The sequence below is a fragment of the Quercus robur genome, chromosome 4 (genome assembly GCF_932294415.1).
Source record: "Quercus robur chromosome 4, dhQueRobu3.1, whole genome shotgun sequence".
NCBI classification, from domain to species: Eukaryota; Viridiplantae; Streptophyta; class Magnoliopsida; order Fagales; family Fagaceae; genus Quercus; species Quercus robur.
In genome coordinates, this window is record NC_065537.1 from 62,370,289 (window position 1) to 62,394,022 (window position 23,734).

General features: G+C 36.4%; 3 protein-coding genes across 5 annotated transcripts in view; 1 reads left to right on the forward strand and 2 right to left on the reverse strand.

The window, feature by feature from the left end:
- Positions 1–21,260, reverse strand: part of LOC126723257 (F-box protein At3g07870-like) — a 26,962-nt gene extending 5,702 nt beyond the window's left edge. The window contains exons 1-2 of one of the 3 annotated variants that reach the window (XM_050426582.1): positions 20,036–21,260; positions 16,309–16,654 (exon numbers count right to left, since the gene is read on the reverse strand). In XM_050426582.1, coding sequence (XP_050282539.1) covers positions 20,065–21,132 — 1,068 coding nt within the window. In that variant the 5' untranslated portion in view covers positions 21,133–21,260 and the 3' untranslated portion in view covers positions 16,309–16,654; positions 20,036–20,064. Of the gene's footprint in view, positions 1–16,308; positions 16,655–20,030 lie in introns of those variants that run through there. The other 2 variants (XM_050426581.1, XM_050426583.1) reach the window with 2 other exon arrangements.
- Positions 696–6,429, reverse strand: LOC126722354 (F-box/kelch-repeat protein At3g23880-like). The gene is made up of 2 exons (XM_050425507.1): positions 5,160–6,429; positions 696–1,060 (listed from the first exon to the last, which is right to left on the reverse strand). Exon 1 carries the CDS (start codon positions 6,427–6,429, stop codon positions 5,206–5,208), a length of 1,224 nt encoding a protein of 407 aa, XP_050281464.1. The 3' UTR covers positions 696–1,060; positions 5,160–5,205.
- Positions 6,516–7,652, forward strand: LOC126723258 (uncharacterized). Its single transcript, XM_050426584.1, has 2 exons — positions 6,516–7,053; positions 7,232–7,652. The coding sequence occupies exons 1-2, from the start codon at positions 6,910–6,912 to the stop codon at positions 7,442–7,444; spliced, it is 357 nt and encodes a 118-aa protein (XP_050282541.1). The 5' UTR covers positions 6,516–6,909; the 3' UTR covers positions 7,445–7,652.
- Positions 21,261–23,734: the final 2,474 nt, after the last annotated feature.

Sequence of the window (23,734 nt, forward strand, 5' to 3'; positions counted from 1 at the left end):
CCAAACATAAGAGACTGCTTTTAAAACTAAAGATCCATTTGAGAAAAGTTTATTTAGCTAAAACTGAAAAAATAAATAAATAAAAATTTTCTGAAAATGTGCTAAAATATGCTTGAATCTTGAAAAAAAATTGAAAATGTGAGAAAAGGTGGAAAAGAATGAGATTTTAAAAAACTATATATAAAAGCTAAAAAAGCTAAAAACTAAAAAGCTGAGTTTATAAGCTCGTGCAAAACACACTCTAAAATGTCCCCTCAACCAAACACTTTGAATCTTTTATGTTGTTCCATACCACAAAGTCATTCCCTATTTCCAATACACCTATCTAGAATATAATCTTCCTAAGGCCAAAGCCTACAGATCCAACACCTCCTTACAGTGGTAAGCTGCTAATTGACATGGCAGTATTAAGCCTAATATATAGCCTATGGTTCATATTGCTGGAATATTTTGTTACATACAAAAAAAAATATATATGTTTAACCACAAATGTAAAAGAAACAAGGGCAAAGATGCTTTAATGTCCCTTGAAATAGGAAAATTCCAAAAACTAGCATTTCTATTTACACTTTTACTAATGCTACAGCCATATCAACCAGATCACAAAAAGTGAGCCATAAATTCTTTGCTTGTCTTCTCATATATCAATCAGAATTTTTTTATTAAAAAAAAAAAAAGAAAAGTAGAGAACGTCATTGAAAAACGAAGAAATAATACGGTGAACCAAGTCCAAAGCACACAGGTAGTGTAATATGGAACCAGCAAAATGCCTAAACTAAACTACAATGAGAGTTCAACAATCAAGAGAATCAGGGAACTAATTAAAAGAAAAACACCTGCACTATTTGTCCATTCAAACAAAGCCTAGAAGAAAGAAATCTTCAATTCACAAATCGATCTCTCATTCCCTTCAAATCCGTAGTTCTATGTTTGTTGAACTTGCCCAACCAGCTAGTTACAAGCTCCACAACACCATTTGGCTATGAACCCCAAATTGTGAAACACCATGTTCTGTAGTTCTGTGTTTGGTAGAATAACATGTCTCCTTGTGAGTCCATCCCTAAAATAGATAAAATAGTGAATGACAAGGCAGAAATTTTAGAAACTATTTGGCTCCTGTTTTGATAGGTAAAACTATGTGGTTCTATTACTAGGATGTACTTATCACTATGTACATGTTAATCAAAATGAATTACGCAAATAAGAAAAAGGCAACCATCCAGTAAATATAGAAATAATACCAACAAGCAGAGTTACAAACTAAGCAATCAATGTCAAAGCTATAACAGGATTAAAACAAGTCAGATCTATGACAGAATTTCGAGTCCAAAAAACCTATGCAATTTTTTTTCCCTAATAGGAAACCTATGCAATGTTATAGCTTTGACAGACAGTATTGCCAAGCTATAATAGAATTACGCTGTGTCAAAGCTATTGGGTAATAGCCTCAAAGCTATATAGCTTCGTGGTTTCATAGTTTCATAGCTTCATGGCTTCAGAATAATAATATTTATAGCATAGCTTTGGTATTACTCAGTGTCCCTCAATTTCAAACCTATAACAGAATCTCAAGTCCAAAAAATCTATTCTTTAATTGCATATACAAGTTCTCCTTCTATAACAGAATTACGCTGTGTCAAAGCTATTGAGTAATAGCTTCAAAGCTATATAGCTTCGTGGTTTCATAGTTTCATAGCTTTATGGCTTATATTTATAGCATAGCTTTGATATTACTCAGTGTCCCTCAATTTCAAAGCTATAACAGAATCTCAAGTCCAAAAGATCTATTCTTTGATTGCATATACAACTTCCCCTTCTACAAGAAAACAACTTTTCAATAAAAAAGCACCAAAGCTGAAGTAATTCCAATTTTCAAACCCAAAAATGCAGAGGCAATTGTTTCTCAAACATGCCTTAAACTTCCCTAAGAAACTCTCAAACACCTCCACTTCCTCTTCACTTCTCCACTCTTAGTCTCTCAAGCTAGAGTCTTACAGATAGCAGAGTTCCATTATGAGACTAAATTTCAGAGCCCTATAATTTCTTGCGCTAGCTCAGTGTCGACAAATACCACCAAAATAGCATTCCAAAGGAAATCCATGGAACTAGAACCTCTCAAAACCTCATAGATAAAAATGACACTAAAACATCCATTCTTCCTCAAACTTCAAGACAATTTTCATCCACACCTATTCGGATCTAGATTGAATAGAGAGTTTGGAAGAGTTGAGCAAATATTTCTGGCTCCTAATCATAAGCACATCTCACAAATGTAGGATTCCAATGATTGCTCCATTAATGATTTATCAACTCAGTGGAATCTAACACCATAGTCTTTTTATTAATAGCTAAACCAAAGCCCACAAATCTAGAGAAAGATTCCCTTTCCTGCTTGAATTTCCTTCCAAATACCACAACTATTAGAAAGCCATACAGGACTATGAAGTTAAACCCCTGGCCCTCGCTAACTCACCATATTTAATCCACCTCCTCCATTAAAGATCACCTTCCAAACCAAAATGCCAATGCCAATGCCACTTCCCCTATAGGACCTGATTAAAAAGGGTCAACTTTTGAATCCCTAATAAATGTCCACAATTGAGAAACTATAGACGATAACATAGAAAATAAGATGGAGCTCCACAATTAACTCTTAAAAGCCACTAACAGTACCTTCATAGATTTTTACATAAACCAACTTAGGGTTTGTTTGGATACCGTTTATTGTTGAAAATTGAAAACATTGTAGTAAAATAATTTTTAAATGTATGAATAGTATCGTGGGACCCAATTTTAAAGAAAAATTCGCTGAAATCCATACTTGCAGGTCCCGTAAACAGTACACAGAACCCACACAAAAAATGCAGCCGTTAGACGCAACCTATTTTCAGTGCAATCCAAACATACACTTACACTGAACAAGCTTAAAACTAAGGACAACAGTTGTAGCTGTCTAATAATGAAGAAAAAGATGATCAGTTGATTCTCCATAAGATTTGCACACGCAACACCAATCGTAAGCTTTAGTGTGCTGTTTCCTCAGATTGTCTATAGATAGAATTTAACCCTTTGTAGCTGTCCTACTCCTAGTAAAGAAAGCTACCCATGTTGGAGCTCTAACACACCAAATAGATCTCCGTGGGAAATCGTTGTCACCTCCTTTTCTCAAAGCCTAATAATGATTATTAACACTAAAACCATGGCTATTGAAAGAGACCAGACCAGATTATCATCTTCTCCCAGATTAACTTTAGTAGAATCTACATCATTCCAAAATTATTCCATGGACTCTAGCTCCCAATCTTCTTGAAAATATTGTAGTAAACCAAGCTCAATTTCAAGCTTCCGTTTCATGTCTCTTGCTCTTTTAAGACCTCACTCTCCCTCATTCTGAACGACATTTCACTTCATAGTTCATTCTCATCTTGTAGATATGGGAAGCAATAAATATACGTATATTCTGGTACTTTTTTTTAGGTGAGTGTGCTCTAGAAGTTGAGAAAAATATTAGAACATACAACAAAACAAAAGGAAAAATCAGATAGAGAACTAAAAGAAGTTGGAGGCACTCACTATAAAATACCATGAAATGAATAATAATCTCATTGAAAGTGATATATGATCAACATAAAATCTGAAACACAGTAATCCTTTCCCTTAACTTTTCTCATATTCAATTACAAAAAACAGTCAAAGTTCTTAATGGAAATTACAGTCCAAATTGTCCTACTCTGAATTGTTTTTAAAGCCAGTCACTATTGATAAGTGCAAAAGAACATAATTGACTTGTTGTCATAATTGATATGGAGAAATCAATTTTACATGTCATGGTCTTGTGGATGAGGGAAGGTTCCTCACCAGAAACTCAGCTCCCAAGAATCAAAGAAAGGAAACAAAGCTACGACACGGATATGACACAAATATGACACCCCAAATGAAGTGTCCATGCATCCTAGCTTATTACTTACCACTTCATGATAAACAATTAAATTGCTTCAAATTCAGCAAAGAGTTCCTTTTTAGGATTCCAACATCTTGTCTCAGTGACAGTGATTAATCTCAGAGAAAAAATAGATGGAAACACAGTGACAGGGAAAGAACAATGAAATGTTTTAATAATGCCACCAGGAAAAGCTCCGGAAAATCCAAACATAAGAGACAGTTTCTTGCACTACAAAGTCATTCCTTAGTTCCTATACAGTTATGTAATATATAATCTTCCCCTGGCCAAAGCCGACAAGTTCAACACCTTCTTAGTTCTTACAGTGCTAAACCACTAACTGACATAGCATTGTAAAACCTATTATAGTCTATGGTAGTGCTGGAATATTATGTAAACTATATGTCAAAACAGAATTATGTATAACCACACACGTTTGAAGAAACTAAGGAAAATATGCTACTGTGCCTGTCCAAATTCCAAAAACTAGTAACATCTATACATTTTTAACTAATGTTTCAGCCATATCACAAAAATAAAGAGACTCAAATTCTTCATTTGCCTTCTCATATATCAATCAGTCTTTCTCATTATGGGGATCTGATTCAAATTCAGCTCACAATATCAAATCCTTATGTCATTCCACCAAACTGATTTCAGCCTAGGAACATCCAATACGAAAATAAATGCCAACAAATACCAAAACATGTTCTTTTTTTTTTTTTTTTTTTTTGATAAGTAAGAAGAAAGTATTATTAAAAAAGGAGTAACAAGAAAAATACAAAGAGTTCACGGTAGTGAACAAAGAAATAAGAAATAGGAAGACACAAACAGCAACTAAGCTATTCTAATAAACAAAAGAAAATCCATAAGAGTAGAACAATCTGAGAGACCCCAGCATCGAGACCAATCAAAGAGGGTCTGTTGGCATAAATCTACTAACTGAACCACAGTTTTTCCATTATCCTCAAAAGAACGCCGATTCTGTTTAGTCCAAATAGTCCACATTAAACAACATAGAACCAAATTCCAAATATCAGAACTATGCTTCCCAAGCCAATGGTACCAACAAAAGAACAAGTCCACAACTGATCCTGGCATGACCCAATCGACCCCAAAACAGCCAAAGCATATACATCCTCAAAAAATGAGCTGCCGGACAAAAAAGTAAAACAAATACCAAAACATGTATAAAAGAATAAGACACATTATACCATACCTCAAGGATTGACCTCCTTTTTGAGCTCAATATCTTCTTTCTGCGTCTATGGAACAACCTGGAAGTTATTTGGAAACAAACAAAAATACTCTTCAATACCAAAATACTCTTCAATCCCATTTAGTTGAAGATTCTTCTCTATCTTTGTAAAAGGGTCATACAAAACCAGCTGATTGTTGCCATTCTCTATGAATAGCTCCCCGTTCTTCCAGAACCCCAATGGCCTTCTCCAAGATGATGGGGTTGTAATTGTAAAAAGCTTATTCCATGACTCCTTAACACCGAATTCAAGCAAAACCCATATATCAAGAAAATGAGGCCATATTTCAAAACAACTCCTCATCACCACATGATCGTGAGGTATAACCAAAATAGCAACAAAGCTGTTCAACACCGTAAGTTTACAGGAATAAGTGTCAGCATTACCGATCTCTGGTAATGACGTAGTTTTGAAAATCTCGTCACTGAAGTCGAATGCAATAATTTTGTCACCAACCTCCTGCTTTGTCCACCAGAAAAAGACTCCATTCATGTAAGTTGTGTAGACCCATTGTAAACCTTTCATGTAAGTTGTGGAGACCCATTGAATACCAAAAATGACAGGTCCGAGGTCGATCCGTCTCCACGAACCACTGCTTACCCTATAAACCTCCGCTTCGATTTCTTTCCTAAAACTATTTTTTAATAATCCTTTCACAAAAATGTTAAACACAGCAAACCTTTCCACAACCCTGACAACCTTGAAGTCGTTGGATATAGGGTCGAATCCAAACCCAACAATTTTGACGTACCAGTTGGGACGAGGGCTCACAGGAGTAAGACGGCTGAGTCCCGATGATGATGATGATGACGATGAAGACGAGGACGACGTGGTGGGGTTCCATAGGTAGACATCTTGGTAAGGTCTGTCGTAGAGACAGATAAGACCATGACAGGAAGCGACTATTTGAAGGTCGAGAGGACCTGGACTGCGGAAGTCAAGCTGGACCTGGATATGGAATAAACAGTCGAGGGTGTCATAAGAAAGGAAGTTGCAGATATGTTTTCTGTTGTTAAAGGCTTTCACGAGGAGGAAGGGAGGATTAGGGTTTTGCGCGGTGTTGTTGGGGACGAGAATGGAGTGATTGAGGATGTTTTTGAAGAGGAAGTCGGGGGTTCCAATGAGAGCAAGCCAGGTTTTAGAGACGCATCTGAAACGAATTAGGGTTTTAGGTGGGAGGCGTGAGAGTATGTTTTCTACAATTGCCTCAGGCAAAAAGCTTGTTGACATTGTTCGTAACATTGTTCGTACTTCGTAATGATCGATGTAGATCTTCTACTATAATAATATACGGTACTTAGGTACAGGTTTTAGTTTTTTATTTAGGCGGAAATATTATTTTCGTCCTTATTTTTCCAGTCCATTCCTATTTTGATCCTTATTTTTTATTTTTATCGCTTTTAGTCTCTATTTTGACAAATGCATTTTGTTGTGGTCTCTACCGTTATCTCAGTGACAGAATTTTCCTAGGTGATAGACGGCGAAATAAAATATTGTTTTCTTTATTGCAACATGTCAGTGCACTATCTCTACCTCAGCTTCCCACCATTAACAGACCCATGTGAGCCTCACATGAATTCCTTTCATGTGTGTAAAGCTCCTCTCCCACATAAAAGCTCCCAAACCAGTTGAAATCCCTAACCCCTAAATTCACGACCCCAACTCCTCTCCCACAGCACTGCCCAAACATCATTCTCATGATTTGAGCTCATGGAATCAAGCTCTATATCAACTGGTGGAAGCTTGAAGAAAAGAGGCCCAACCACATGCTTCTGCTTTAAAAGACCTGTGCTAGTGGTATCATGGACACCTGAAAACCCTAGCAGAAAGTTCTACAACTGTCCAAATTTCTGGGTAAGTGTATTTAATTGATGTGTATTTGAGTGATGTGTATTTAATTTTTGACTTTCAATGTAATAGGTTGAAGATATAATGGGTTGAAAGTGATGCTCTGTTTTGGGTTGAAAGTGACTTCCAATTAAGTTTTTTTATTTAACCTGTTATAGTGATTCTATTGTGCTTTTGGATGTAGGCTGGACATAAGTGTAAATTTTTCCAATGGCGTGATGATGAAATCCATGAGCGTGGTAAGGTGCTGATCCTAGAGCAGAAGCAATGGATACTAACACTTGAAGCTGAGGTTGTAGGCTACAAGAAGAGAGAGAGGAGGTTGCTCATCTATTTGGTGTTGTCTCTAGTGATAAGTGGGATGATGCTCTGTGTGATCCTATCTTTGGTTGGTTAGATAGGCGGGGTGAACATGGTTAGATAGGTGGGTAGGAATTAGTGTTGGGATTTAGTAGAAAATGCCAAAATTTTTAGGGTCCTTTTGTAAGTTTTGGTAGTTTGTTAGGAAGTGGTATGTGTTGGGAAGTGATGCTCTGTTTTGGTATGGTTTGGTATGTGGTTGTATGTTTTGGCAGTGTGATTCCAATTAGCATTGGAACACCTAATTATCCCTATAATTTGAACTACTTATCAATGGAACATCTATATAATATTTATAGCAGTGTGTCCAATTTCTGTTGATAATTGATGTGTTTTGAGGGTAATATTTATTAAGATAATATTGTGATGATTATGTCTGCTAAGTATGCATTTTTTGACATGTAATGGTTGAAAAATTGGACCTAACATCACCAACATTACTTTCAAATTTTGGTTGGACCAACATCACTTTCAACATTAATTCACCACTTTGAAGTGTTGTTGTACCTGTTATGTATGTATTTTTGACCTGTTATGGTTGAAAATGTGAACCAAACATCACAATAAAGTTCTATTGTACCAAATCATGAATTCATCACATCTGACTAGATGTTGTACCTTCTATGTATGCATTTTTGACATGTTATTGGTCCTAATTGTGGACTTAAAAATTGGACCTGACATCACTTTTAAAACAATTATAAAACAAGCACATGACATCACTTTATGAGCTTAACTTCACTTTCATTACTCAATAATGTCAAGTTTTGGTGCACCACAACAATTACAAAACAAAATTAAGATGTTTACCCAGAAACAACATACACCAAAACAGCCAATTAGTTCAGGCTTTACATATATGTACCAAAAGGCCATATTTCAGGCAGTAACATATACAACAAAATATTTCCCTCAACACAAAGCACACAAAAAAGAGGTCATCATCAGTTTGATTTTCTCCCAAGATCATGGATAGAGGACTAGCTCCCAGCAAACCTCACTACCTCCATATATCTTGCTGCATTCCTAGCTAGTTGCATTAAGTGTCTCAGAGGTGATTACCCTCTTGTGAACACATTAGCATCGGAGGTTGGTGGTGCACTATGTATTGTTAGCTCAACATTGGAGGTTGGTGGTCCAGCAATTGGGTTGTTTGCATTACCCTTCTTGGTAGCCTGCAAACAGCCAAATCATAAGCAATCAACACACAGACCAAATAACCATCATTAAGCAAGCCATATAGTAAGTAATCAACACACAAATCAAATTTACCTTCCTAGTGGTCATTCTGGCTTGGTTTGTATTCCCAGGTAGGGAGGAGTTCCCTCCTACTTCTCCCTTGCAACTTTTCCTATTGTGCCCTAACTTCCCACATGCCTTGCACTGCTTGGAAATGCCTATTCCTCTGTTCTTTCTGTGATTTCTAGGTTCATCAAGCTCCTGAGCCCTCTTCTTCTTAGGCCTGCCAGGAGGTCTTCTTTTGATAGGAGGCTACATAGGTGGCAGGCCACCGGGTGTCCACATATTCTGGCCATTAATGGGATCTATAATGGGTTCATAGCAAGCAATGTATGTAGTCCTCTTATAACAGGAATGGACATACTTTTTAGCATCTTCCCTGTTGAAAAACATGCAAGAAATGGCACGGGCACATGGTATGCTAGTTATGTCCCACTTCCTACCAGCTACAACTACACTTAGATTCAGCCAAATCCACAGTGAAACTTTCCAGGCCATTCTTCACTTCAAACTTGCTATGACCAACACAACATGCTAGCCACCTGCTGTAGGCCATCTTCTCCTTATACAGTCTTTTCTTTATCTTAGGACACAAGTCTGATTCTACCTTCAAAATCATATCCCTGTTTGCTTGAAATCTAGTCATTAAATACAACCTAATGCACTCAAGTTGCAACCACATAAAGAGAAAGGGGGAATTTATCACAAATCACATTTATGCACATTTAAAGCACATTTAGAAATCACGAAGCACACTTCACCACATTTAGAAATCACAAAGCACATTTCAGCACATTTATATAAAGTATATTTATAAATCACAAATTATGATCAAACTGTATAGATGGCCTACCATGATGATTATAGGTTTATTCCTAAATTTAACTATCCTATTGTTGAAGTTTTCACACATGTTGTTCAGGATTGTGTCACTCTGACCATCACTTTTGAACATATGCCTAGCCCAAATAATTGTTGAGTAAGACTACAACCACTTGTATGCATCTTCATCAACTTCCTTCAGTTCATTCATTGCCCTCTCATGTTCTTGTTGATAAGTAGCTTTGGCTGCTTTCCAAAAGAGGTCTCAATAAGTACACCAGGGTGATTCTTCCTCAAATTATTGTATAGATACCTGCAGCAAATTCTATGCTCCGTATTGTGGCTAATTGTCAACAAAGGTCTACACCAATCCCTACAAAGAACAAACATTTATTACATATCTGCTAAAGCTTCAAACCACCAACATTAAATATCAAATGCATGTAAAAGGGCAGTACACACCTTCTATTGATCAGATATGAATACCCATCTCTGGCCATCCCCTATGTCAGCAAATAATATATTCAAAAACCAAGTCCATGAGTCCTTGGTTTCAACAAGTCCATGAGTCCTTGGTTTTAGCCTCAACAACTGCATAGGCAAAGGGGAAGTATTCATCATTGGGATCTCTGCCAACAACACACATCAACTAGCCACCTGTCTTGGTCTTCAAATGGCATGCATCTAATTCATTGATTGGCCTGCATCCAACCAAGAAGCCCTTCTTGCAACCATCTAGATAGATGTACAATCTTTCAAAATATGGTAGCCCAACTACCAAGCCCTATTCAGCTACCAAATCACCATCATTGAAGGTATGCACCTTCATCAGCACTGTGCTCCTAGGGCTGCACCTCCTCACCTCTTCACAATACTCCTAAAGTTGGTTGAACTGTGCTATGTGACCCCCATCAACAACATCTTGAGCCTTCTCTCTAGCCCTACTTGCTTTGCCTGTACTTATATTCGCCGCAAAATTCTCATGCACAGCATCCTAAATATCTTTGAGCTTTATGTCTGGCTATCTCCTAACCTTCTTCACTAACTTCTTCCCAATGTATGATGTTGTGCACCTTGGATTTTTATAACTCCTGGTGCATATGTGTTCCATGTTGAGCGTTTTCAATTTGTAGCTCTTCTTCCTTAACACCTTTATAAGGTAGGTAACAAACTTGCACCCTGGCTAGCATCTAGCTCTTACCCTTACCAAATCATTTTTCACAAACCTTATACCCCAACCTCCATGGACTGCATAATCAGTTATAGCCTCTTTAAATTGCTTAGGTGAGATAAACAGCATATCCTTCTCAAACCTAATATGCTCAACTTTGACTACTGGCTTGAATATTGGAAATCTGCTCCTCTTAATAGAGTTGTCTACCTCAACAGTAGGGTTGTCATCATCACTTAAAGCATCACCATGATCACTGTTAGATGGTGATTCATCAAGACTTAACAGCTCCTCACTCTCATAACCAGAATTTATTATACCAGTACCCATTTGGCCTAGTTCAACCTCAACCTTATCAGCTTCATTATCCCAACTATCAGTACTTTCTTCACCAATATTCATTGGTTGCATTTAGGGGTGTGCATAGGTCGGGTTGAGGGGATTTTTTGACCCAACCCACCATGGTGGGTCACAAAAAATTCAACCCAACCCAACCCATCACATAAATCCAACCCAACCCAACCCAACCCACATGGGTCAGGTTGGGTCGGGTTGAACCCATGGGTTTGACAATTTTTTATCATTATTATTATTATTAAATTGAGTAAAAAAAATATTAATATTAATATATTAAAAAAACCTAAAGATTAGTATCAATGTAACTTCTTAAAGGCTCAACACTAATGACTAAACAACAATAGTAATTTATTAGGATTTGTGTGAACTAATTGGCTTTTATATAGGATAGGAAGAATTGGTTATTTAAAAAAATTTATTAATTATATAATATATTTTTTATATATATTAAATTAGTATTAGTAGGAGGAATTGAGGAAATGTTGCTCTACAGTTGGTTTTTAAAAAAATTATTAAATATAATATATATATATATATATATATATATATAAGTGCCCTACAATTGATTTATAAAAAAAAAATTATTAAATATAAAATATATATTAAATATGGTGGGTCGGGTCAGGTTTGGCGGGTTTGTAATTTTATGATCCAAACCCAACCCGACCCGCTATAAATTTTTTTTTTTGTAACCCAACCCAACCCACCAAGCCTTAAAAACCGACCTAATCCGGTGGGTCGGGTCGGGTCGGGTTTGGCGGGTCGGTGGGTTTTCTGCACACCCCTAGTTGCATTTATGGTTCATCCTCTAGGTCACTTCCCTCAGTCTCATTACTCTCCTCTCTTTGTTCATCAATTGGATCCTGTTGTTGGTCCTCAGCCACTAGTTCTTTGTCAGGCCTCCTAGCATAAACCTGTTTAGCATCTACCTCATTTGGTACACCATGGTCAGCATCTACCTCATTATCATGGCCTCAAAACTGTGAAAAATCAGGTTTGTAATCATCACTAGCATTTCCACCAAAATTTGAAAAATCATCTTTGTACTCACCATCAACATGTCCATCAAACTGTGAAAAATCATCTCTGCAGTCATCATTACCATGTCCATACTCATAATCATTATCATTATCATTATCATCTTCATACTTTGCATGACCATAATAATGATCACTCTCACTCTCACTCTCACTCTCACTACTAACACAATAAACCACATCTTCATTTTGTTGATCATCACCAACAACCTTTAAGGCTTGAGCATCTACACCTTCTGGTTCCTCATCAGGTTGTGTAACATCTAAGGGTTCAAAATCCTCCACTGGTAACTCAAGTGGCTCATCCACTAGAGGTTCAACAAACACGTGAATCTCTTTATAACCCTTCACCAAGTCTGTCATGAACACGACAACACCATCATCAACTACCTAGTGGAAATTTGCATGCTTTGGGTTCACATCAGGCATCTTAAACCAAAGCCTATCAACTACATTGTATCCAAAGTCCCTATAGATACTCTCAATTCTACTTTTGACCACCTATCTGGGTCACAATTTTCTACTTGATCTACTGTCCCTCCCATATACTTTTGAGGGTCCCAAATGAAATGCCCACCATGGTGGACATGTAATGTAAAAAACTCATCCATCCTGCATGCAATTTACAGTGAAAATAGATATTCACTTCTGAAATTAAAAATATTTTTTTAGTCTAATAAAGTAATAAACAAATAAAAATCAACCACAAAAAACAGCATCATAGGAATACATGGACCCGAGCATTTTTCAAAAAGGAACACACAATACAAACAAACAATACAAATACCAACAAAAATATTTTATTTTTTATCACAGTCAACGTTGTGATCCCTAAAAAAGGTGTCCACTACACAAAGCTATAAATATAGAGAGGCAGAGAGAGAGAAAGAGAACATACCTTTACAATCTAGCTTTCACAATCACAGAGCGTCTTCTTTAGGTTTCTAATGATAAATTGGGTATGGTGTGTGTCGAATGGTTTTTCAGACGATCATTTTTAGCTCTCAGTGGGTATGGTGTGTGATTGTTAAGCGAGTGAGAGCAAGTGAGAAAGGATTTTCAGAAATTTGGATTTCTAAAAGGCTGATTTAGGGTTTTTCGAAGCTTTCACACGCATGGGTGGTTAAAAACGAAGTCCCGTGAGAGTCACGTGACTTCTTAATGGCAAGAAGCTGCCACTTGGAGCAACAGTTGACACATTGCAATAAAGAAAACAATATTTCATTTCATCGTCTGCCACCTAGGAAAATTCCGTCTTTAAGGTAACAGTAGGGATCACAACGAAACACGTTTTCCAGAATAGGGACTAAAAGCGGTAAAAATAAAAAGTAGAGACCAAAATGGGAATAAGCTGAAAAAGTAGGGACGAAAATAGTATTTTCGCCTTTTATTTATAAACAATATATTAGGTAAACTACATATTTGATCTCTAACCTTTACACCATATGTCAATTTGGTCCCTAATGTTTCACTTGTAACAGTTTAGTCCATCTTTTGGTATTGTGTCAAAATAGTCTCTGCCGTTAAGTGATGGATGAAAAATAATGACGTTGTTAACGCCTAAAATAAAAAATTTATTTTTTATGCCACGTGGATGCGAAATGTACTAATATGATTAAAAATCCAATTAGTCAACACCCCCTCATCCAATGGCTAACAAAAACCTAAGAATTCGTCTCTTTCTCCATTAACACTCTTCTTTGTGTAAGCTTAAATCTACAATGGTAGCAGGGCAACAGCGAAGGCCTACCTAAATACAACTATTTTAGTCCCTCTTCTTCCCAACACTCATCACTCTGCCTTGCTTTACATCCATCCATATCTTTCCCTGCTTCTACTAAGGTGTTTCATTTTCTTTGAGGCATTTGGTCAAGCATATAGCAAACACAGACAGCATTAATAATTAGTTAACCATGGCCACGAGCATATACCACACACAAATAACAATAACGCAACTCTCTCTGCCTTTGGGTTTTCACCTACAATCTCCAATTATTATTCTCAATGCTTCTTAGTTAGTAGTTGTTGGTTGAAATTGTAATTGAAGTTGTTGATCTAATCATGTGGTTGCTAGCGTCGCCGCCCTTAAGTTGAAATTGCAGCATTCTTTCTTTATTAATAATTCAGATTTTCTTTGTTTTGGTAAGCTGAGAGAAAGGAGATAGTATTAGTAGTTACTTTCATAAATTGAGATTGGTCTTTTGAATTTTGATTTCGCATTCTAAACTGAACCTTAGACACAAATATAAATGACTTAATGAAGTTTACGATCGGGTGGAGCTGGACATTGTTCTATCTCTCTCTCTCTCTCTCTCTAGAGTTGAAATCAGAAAATAGGTTTTTTTTTTCTATGTCAATACACTTAGCATCCCATGTGGCATAATTTTTTTTTTCTTTTTTTTTAGTTAGCTACGTCAACATTTTCCATTTATTACTTAATGGCAAAGACTATTTTCATACAATAACAAAATATTGGAGACTAAAATGACAAAAATGAAACATTAGGGACTAAATTGACATATGATGCAAAGGTTAAGGACTAAATATATAATTTACCCCAATATATTTCTATTTGAAGGAAAATTAAATTCAATATAAATGTGTTTTCGAATATAAATATGAGCTGCATGCATCTAAAGAACTTAACAAAGCTCCGTTTGTTTCGAAATAATATTTTTTCTGAAAAATATTTTTTTCATTTGGAGGTGATCATTTGAATATAAAATATGGTCAAATTAAACTTATAAAATATTTTTTGTTTACAGTAAAATTTTTTATAAAAAGTTGTAAAACGATTTACTTTTTAAAACTTGAAACACACTGAAAATATTGTGAATAAGAATTTGGTTGAAAACACAAGTGGCATAATTTTTTTTGTTTTTTTTTGAGAAAACCGACCAAATCAAATATATTAAATCAACAGATGAAGTCTGTTGAAATCAAAAAAAAAAAAAAAACAGATGAAGTCTGTCATGAGAAACAAAGGGAGAGACATTCTCAGAGATGTCCTCAATACAAACCAAAGGCGCAAACAAAAATTTAGAGTTTTTAGCTAACTTGGCAGCAACTCTATTACAATCTCTACGGACATGAGAGAAAAAACAAGTTCAAAACTTAGAGGCAGCAGCGCAAGAGTCGTCCACCAGATGGCCAAAATGAGAAAAACAGATGCCATCCGAGTGATTGGGGCAAGAAAAAACAGCTGGTTTAACCATGGAGTCAACAGCCAAGTGAAATTCATGCAGTCTTGCAACAGAATCAGAGCAAATTTGGGAGTAAGGGAGAGAAACTTGCTTCAAACAGACGGCATTACACTTAAACCATATAACCCAGCAAACCATGGCAAAGCAATCAACAATAGTAGAGTCTAATTGCCCCAACTGCCTATTCAAATGGCAGAGGTTAATTTTAATAAGTTTTGTCCATGACTCCATGACACCAAATTCGAGCAAAACCCATATATCTAAAAAAAATCACCCTCCTATGCATAAGGGATATCTGTGTTGTCCTCTGAATAAGGGTAACGGCTATTTATGCCCTGGGAAATTAATCTCGTCTCCAAAAGGGTTAACCAGCACCGCAAAAAGACTTGTTCAACACTGAGTTGGCTGAAACACGGGTAAGCAGAAAGGTCCAGGAGCGTCATCAGTATGAAAACCTCCTTGCTGAAGTCGAAAGCAACAATACTCTCAACGCCCGCATCGATTGTCCACCAGAAAAAGAATCCACCCATATACACTGTGTTCCAAAAATCAGGACAAAAAGAGTGGGGAAAGCCCTCTACAATCTTCAAGCAGTCTCCACGAACCAGTACTTTGGTATACACTTCTGCTTTGAGGTTTTCATTGTACATAACATTCAGAAGCCTGAGGACCTTGAAGTCGTTGGATATTGGGTCAAAGATGACCCCAACACTATAAGGCTCGACATTGAACTTTTCACGAGGGGTAACAGGAGGAAGAGGCTTGAGTCCTAATGATGACAATGACGTGGTGGTGGGGTTCCATAGGTAGATGTCGCCATGTTGGGAACGGTAGTAGAGACAGATGAGACCATGATAGGAAGCAACTATGTCAAGATCGTATTGGTAAAATTTAGGATCAGAAAGTGGTGAGAGATCAAGCGGGATTTGGTTTAGCATTACTGGAAATCGTACCAGTGAAATATACCCATTGCTGGAAATCAGGATTATTTTAGATGAAATTAAAGTGTTTGGCTACAAACTTCTTCCTAGTGTATATGTGAATCAGAAAATTCAGCTAGTGGAGACCCAAATCATCCCTCCACTAATCAGAGGCCAACATTTCAAAGTGAAATTCGGTTAAAGTAATCCCCACAAAATACAAAAATAATAAAGCTCCTCCCTCAGTCTGTATTTCTCACTGTATTTGTTTATCTAGCTTATATAGTCTTGTACCCTTGAAAGTTGAAACAACTGGGGACACAGCACCAAACTAGTAACCTGTCTCTAAGTAGCTAACCAGAAAACATTCATACAAATATACAGCAAACACCATATACTAAGCTAATATTATACTTCTGTGACAGTGAGCACTTAAATATTTCACCTGAATCAAAATATAATTTCACCATGTTGACGTCCATAACACTCCTTGCACACCTGTTGAACCAAAGATATGCAGGGTAAGTAGAGATCATCTTGAAAAAAAAATAATGCCTATGTCCAATGATAGCAAGTGTGGAAAAAAAAAAACATTTATGATGCTTGTTTCAGGTAAATGGAAATGAAAATTCCCAAGAGAGATTCTTTTCCACTCCGAAGATGTAGCAGTGAATACAGTGTTTTTCTTTTTATTGGTTTTACATTTACATGATCAGGGGTGGAACTAAAACTTTAAGAATGAGGGGGCCAAAGTAATAACAAATTTAAAAATTTATCCATAATAGCAGGTTCTGTATCTAGAACTATTCTGTAATAGCTTGTCACTAGAAACTGAAGATAAAACAAAACAAGATCATCATGTATAAATACGAAGTTTGAAGGAGCATATCTATTTTTAGATATCGTAATGTTTTTATGCCACTTGATCATGTCTTTGTGAATTGAGAGACCACCTTAGAAGAGAATTCTAGTTCCTTATTCCCTTAAATATAAAATAAAAAGTTGTTCTATTAAGAAGGTTTATGTGGAGATGAAATTCTAAAATCTAGAAGATTGAAAAATTTTGAAACAGAAGAAGTAAGGATACTACTAAAAGAAAATATCAACTCATAAAATGATATACTAGAATAAAGATTTGGGCTAAACATAAAAATCTCAACACTATTGGCTTAATTCCTAAAACTAGACAAAAAATAAATAATAAAATAAATAAATAAATAATAATAATTCTATGGAATTATCTTCTTCAGGATAAGTGAATAACTGTTTCTTCCTAAAACTTGTTTTTCAACTCTTGCATTTTTCACCTACTCCGTCACCTCCAAAGATTTCATATTTTCACTCCCATTACAGTTTAACAATAAATTGAATATCCAACTTGAGTTCCAGAAACAAGGCAGGAATTAATTATAAAGTCCTACTGCAGATATTATAATAAAGCAGAGAAACAGCTTTTACATCCAATAGGAATAACAAGTTATGCCAACAGAAACAACTATGTTCAAAATATTGCAGAGATAATGATTCATGATATCAAGTTTCAAAAGTTATACATATTATAAGAGCTTCATGAAACATTTTTGCCATTCTCAATGATATAACATACAGTACAAAATTTTAGTTTAAAACATAGAAATTAAGATGGAGCTCCACAATTAACAATCACTATAAGTTTCCCTTAATGTCAATGACTAATCTAATCATACTTATTTGGCTGTTTGGCTAATCTACAGATAGCCCAACTTTTCAAGGTACAGTTTATTTTACCAAACTTGTTTTTAAAGCAAGATAAGCTAACAAAAACTAGCTCATTCAAATGCACATTAATGCCTAAAGGTTCTGTTGTACCAACTTGACACAACATGTATAAAAGGTACATTTTATGATTTTTGCAAATTACATGCCAGCTATAAGATTGAAGAGGGTTTTTCTTTTGGAAGTAAATGAACTTTATTAAAAAGCACAAAAAAAAAAGAGGAACAAGCCTAGTACACATGGTGTATACAAAGGTGAAACCAAAAGGCAAAAAAAAAAAACAACAACAAAAACAAAAACAAAAACAAAACCAAAAGAAACATAGCATCTAAAATTCATCATAGCTAAAAAATCACTAAAAACAAGTACTTCAACTATAGAGCTCTTTTCCTTTAAACCTGTGCATATACTTTTCCCTCCAACTGCTAGATCAAACACAAAGGCATGAACTTTCATATTCCATCATTAACCTTCTTTCAAAGTTCTCTTGCCAACAAGCCAATAGTTTCATCATGTATTTTGGCATAACACAACTTACACTGAACAATCTTAAAACCAAGGACATAACTCTAGCAGTCTCATAATGAAGAACAAGATGATCAGTTCATTCTCCATTAGATTTGCACACACAACACCAATCAGAAATTATAATGCCCCATTTCCTCAAATTGTCGGCAGCTAGAATTGAGCCTTTCACAGCTGTTCTAGTAAAGAAAGTTACGTGTGGTGGAGCTCCAACACACCAAATAGATATCTATGGGAAATTGATGTTGGCCCCTTTCCTCAAAGCCTTATAATAATTATTAACACAAAAACCATGGCTCTTGGAGAGAGACCAGACCAGACCAGCTTGTCCTCTTCTCCCGGATTAACTTTAGGAGTATATAGATCATCTTGAAATGACTGTATGAACTCTAGCTCCCAATCTTGGACTACACGATTAAATTACGTATTCCACCAACAATTTCCATTCAAACAATATGTGTGAAGTGCAACAGTAGCATCTCTATTTCAGGTAATGAGAAACAACTCCAACTAGGTTCCGAACATCTCCTAGGACAAGGACTCAAACACAAAATAAGACTTATGGGCCTTTGGTAAAGCCAAGGACAGCCCATTCCAGAAAATCTTGTATTTTGTTATTTAATCTTTTTTATCCCCAAAATTTTTACAAACCACATCATAACCCCAAGTATTTCAAGAAGAGATGAGGGAAATTGCACATAATAAGTCTGGCCAATTCTTCTAGGTTCTGAACAATACATCTCCTACCAGAACCATCTCCTAGGGTTAAGGTCAATAGATACTCAAAAATGTCTATCCAAATGTAGTTTTTATAAAAAATTTGAAAATGGGCTCTAAGGATTTCTTAAATTTGGACTCTATTTTCATGTTTCGCCAATTGATTTTGCATGAAAATTGACAGTTTGAGCTGTTCTACATCGCTTGGCTTTCTTGAAAATATTGAAGCTAACCATGTTCAATTTCAAGCCTCAGTTTCATGTCTATTGCTCTTTTAAAACCTCACTTTCCTTTTTCATACCATCTTGGAGATAAAAGACACTTATATTCTGGTACATTTTCAACTCTAACTATGGGAAGCTACAAAATTAATATTTAAGTACCATTACTGAAAGAACATTGAATTGAATCACATTTTTCTTCCCTCTTTTGTCATAGTGGTTTAGTTTGCTTTCATCATTGACTCTATGTTAACAAGTTTCTTCATAAAAGACATTTCAAGTTTCCTTTCTTTTCCCCATTTTATTACATACTCAGCTTACAGGTTTTGAGAAATATTGATCTAGTTTATGATAGAGGGAGGGAGTGTTGGTTGAATGGTTTGATTTTTTCAGCTGTCTACAATGGAGGTCACCATGTAATTCACTAAGCACCCTCCTCTTTCTTTAAAAAGTAGTTATCAAATGCATCAATTGCTAAACACAAAAAAGTATTACTAACACCAATGTTCAGGAAAATTTATATAAAAGGAGTGAACCACATCTCACCTCCTCTTATCAGCTCAACATATTTGTCAACTGGTGTTTTTTAGCACTCAAAACCAATGTTTAGGACAATTTATATAAAACGAAAAGGCACATTGAAGACTATATCATACCTTACCTCCTCTTAGATCAGCTCAATATATTTGTCTATTGTGCCTGAACTCCTGAACTTTGCGTGTTAAGGAACGATTTAGTAAGCCCGTTAAGTTGAACATTCTTGGTTGTCTGTGTAAAAGGATCATACAAGACCAGCTCCCCTTCTCTGTTCTCCATAAGCAACTCCCCATTCTTGCAAAAGCACAATGGCCACTCCAAATCGAAATAGTGCCCAATTCTAAACAGCTTAGTCCATGATTCCTTCACGCCAAATTCAAGCAAAACCCATATAGAAAACGACACCTTCTTCTTCCTTCTGAAAGGATGAACCGCCATAGCAACAAACCCATTCAACACCATGAGACTCCGCCATACTTCGTTACAATCCCCAATAACACTTTTATCCGGAAGCGGCGTCATTCTGAACACCTCATTCCTACAATCGAATGAAACAATTCTCTCATCATAATCTTCATTGGGCCCTACCCACCAGTAAAAGAACCCATTGTCGTACACTTTCGCCCTTTCATAGGGAACGAAAATATTGAGCATGTTTAAATCAAGAATAGTGTCGAACTGTTTCCCTAAACCAGGGCCCAAACTGTACACTTCCAGCTCGACATCCACAAAATCCGTGTCCGCCATGAAACTGGTATTGAGAGTGTCTAGAAATCTCACCACCTTGAAGTCATCAGCTATGTAATCGAACCCGAACTCCAACCCCAGAACGTAGTCGAAGTCTTTCGTGCGAGGACAGTAGATGCGACGAGATAAAGCCAGGAGTTGCAATGAGGAGGAAGGATTCCAGAGGTAGACATCGCCTTGGAAATGGTCGTGGAGACAGAGGATGCCATTAGAGGAAGAGACTATGCCGCCTAGTCCGAGAAAAGGAGGTGGTGAGTTGGATTCTTCTCTGGCTTTGACGAGGAGGAAGGGTGGATATGGGTGTTGGGATTTGGTGTTGAGAATGGAGTTGTTGATGAGGTTTTTGGATACAAAATCAGGAGTTCCAATGAGAGCAAGCCAAGTTTTGGAGACACACCTGAATCGAAGTAGAGATTTAGGAGGGAGGTGTGAGAGTATATTTACCACCACTTCCTCAGGCAGATAGCTTGACATTATTGCTTCTTCGAGCTTGCTGAATACCCGTATCAGCAGAGGTCAGACCTTATATAATCACTTTCTAATGTGGAACCTTGAATGACACTTGAAAGGCGTACCGAGGAAGGAAGTTACAAATCACAACTGGTCTTCCTGTGAAATGATATTTTGTATAATGATGTTTTTCTGTTTGAAAAATATTAGAATAAAATAAAGATATTAGCGCCAAAATGCTCAAAGGGACATAAAATCCTAACTATATAGTTAGTAGATCCGGTTTCCAAACTTTATCATTTACTAGCATCTCGAGTCTATGAGACTCGATCTTGGCCCATAAATTGAGTCTCAGAGACTCAATTTTCATGGTTTGATGTGACATTTGTTTCTTACGTGAAAATCGAGATGTGGAAATTGAGTCTTTGAGGCTCAATTTATAAACCAAAAAAATTAAAAAAAATTTTAAGTCTCTCATACAAGTCGAAATATCCAAAAAAAAAATTTAAGAAATCCAGATCAAAGGAAGAGACTCAAATCAGAGAAGCCGAAATACCCAAAAAAAATTTAAGAAATCCAGATTAAAGGGAGAGACTCTGATCAGATCAAATCTCGGCTAGCGCGCTGCCTAGGTCGCGCGGCCTGGGTCTCACGCTGCCTAGGTCGGTCGCCACGCACTGCGCTGCCTGGCCTGGGTCGCACACCACCGTGCTGCGTGGGTTCTTCTCGCACCGCTGCGCTACCTGGGTTCTTCCCTCTTTCTGTTTCTGGGGTTTTTTTTTTTTTTTTTTTCTCTGGGTTCTTCTCTGGTATGTTATGGTCTCTGACTGGTCTCTAATCTGTTGTTTATAAGGGTTATAAATCGAATCTTAGAGACTCGATTTTCATGTGGTTGCCACGTGGAAAAATATGTCACATTAGACGTGATTAGACCATGAAAATCAAGAGCCCGTTTGGATTGCTAGTTTTGATAACTCAATTTTCTGTTTCCATAATTCATAACTCAAAAATGGTAGGACCCATAGCAAAAAGTTTGTTTGGCAAACAATAATTCTATTTCCATAACTCTGTTTCCATCACTCAATTCTCTGATTTTTGAGTTATGAGTTATGGAAACTAAAAACAACTTTTGGCTGTTTTCAGTTTCCATAATTCATAACTCAATGGCAATATTGTAATTAAACGCACATAGGGGACCCACAGTCGCAACTTTTGACCACCTTTTGACTTCTTTTTTTTTTTTTTTGGGTTGGCGTTGGCTGTTCTTTTTTTTTTTCTTGGGCTGGCGTTGGCTTTCGTTCTTTCTTTTCTTTTCCTGGGCTGGCGTTGGCTTTTGTTCTTTTTTTTTTTTTTTTTTTTTTTTTTTTTTTTTTTTTTTTTTTTTTTTTTTCTGGGTTGGCGTTGGCTTTCGTTCTTTTTTTTTTTTTTTTTTTTTTTCTTTTTTCTCTTTTCTCGGGCTGGTGTTGGCTTTTCTTTTTTTTTTTTTTTTTTTTTTTTTCTCTCTCTGGCTTGGCGTTGGCTTTCGTTCTTTTTTTTTCTTTTCTTTTTTCTTTTCCTGGGCTGGCGTTGGCTTTCGTTCTTTTTTTTTTCTTTTCCTGGGTTAGCTGTGTGGTTCTTTTTTTCTTTTTTTTTCTTTTTTTTTTTCACTAGTTCGGTCTTTTTTTTTTTTTTTTTTTTTTTTTTTTTTTCACTGGATTCAGTGAGTTTGGGTACTGGAAAAAGAAAAGAAAAAAAAAAAAAAAGCTGCACCGATGACAGGTATGGGACTCACAAATAGTGTGAAAAATATTGAGTAATGGGAAGTGAGTGATGGTGCCAAACAAACATGGTATTTTAAGTGATGAGTTATGAGTTATGAGTGATGAAAATTGAGTGACAAAAAAAATGAATCCAAACAGGCTCCAAGTCTTTGAGACTCGATTTATAGGCCAAAATTGAGTCTCATAGACTCGAGATGTTAGTAAATAATATAGTTTGGAAACTAGAACTGCTAACTATATAGTTAGGATTTTATGGCCATTTGGCCATTTTGGCCAGATATTACTTTCAATTGATTTTTTTCAAAATAATACCATTTTTCAAACAATTTCATTAGTTAACACAGTTTTCAAACTATTTAGGAAATTAATATCTCGAGTTTGTTAAACTCGATATTGCTGTAGTAACTCAAGCACAAAAGACTCGAGTTCCTTGATCTGGCCACATTGAAATCGAGCTCAAGAGATTTGAGTTTCACATAGAATTCCTTTCATTGCCTTCAACCAACTCCAGCAAATTCTTCCTCCTCACATGTCCGATCCGATCCAATCAACTCCAGCAAAACCTTCCTCACAGTTCCGATCCAATCCAGCAGAACCTAGGTACAATCTGTTTCGATCAAAACCTTCCTCACAAACCTAAACCCAACACCTCATACCGATCAAAGCCAATCAGAACCTTGCAAACTCAAACCCAAACCCAACAAACATGCCACCATCTCATACCAATCGGAACTCACAAACCCAAAACCAACAATCACACCACAACTCATCCCGATCAAAACCTACAAACCAAAACCCAACAAAGGCTATTCATACCCATGGAGAAGAAGAGAAGCCTCATACCCACTTGTTCTCATCTCAGTGGC

Coding starts and splice junctions, on each gene's coding strand:
- LOC126722354 (XM_050425507.1), bottom strand. CDS start 6,429: ATGTCAACAAGCTTTTTGCCTGAGGCAATTGTAGAAAACATACTCTCA.
- LOC126723258 (XM_050426584.1), top strand. CDS start 6,910: ATGGAATCAAGCTCTATATCAACTGGTGGAAGCTTGAAGAAAAGAGGC. Junction 7,054..7,231: donor ACAACTGTCCAAATTTCTGG/GTAAGTGTATTT, acceptor TTTTGGATGTAG/GCTGGACATAAGTGTAAATT.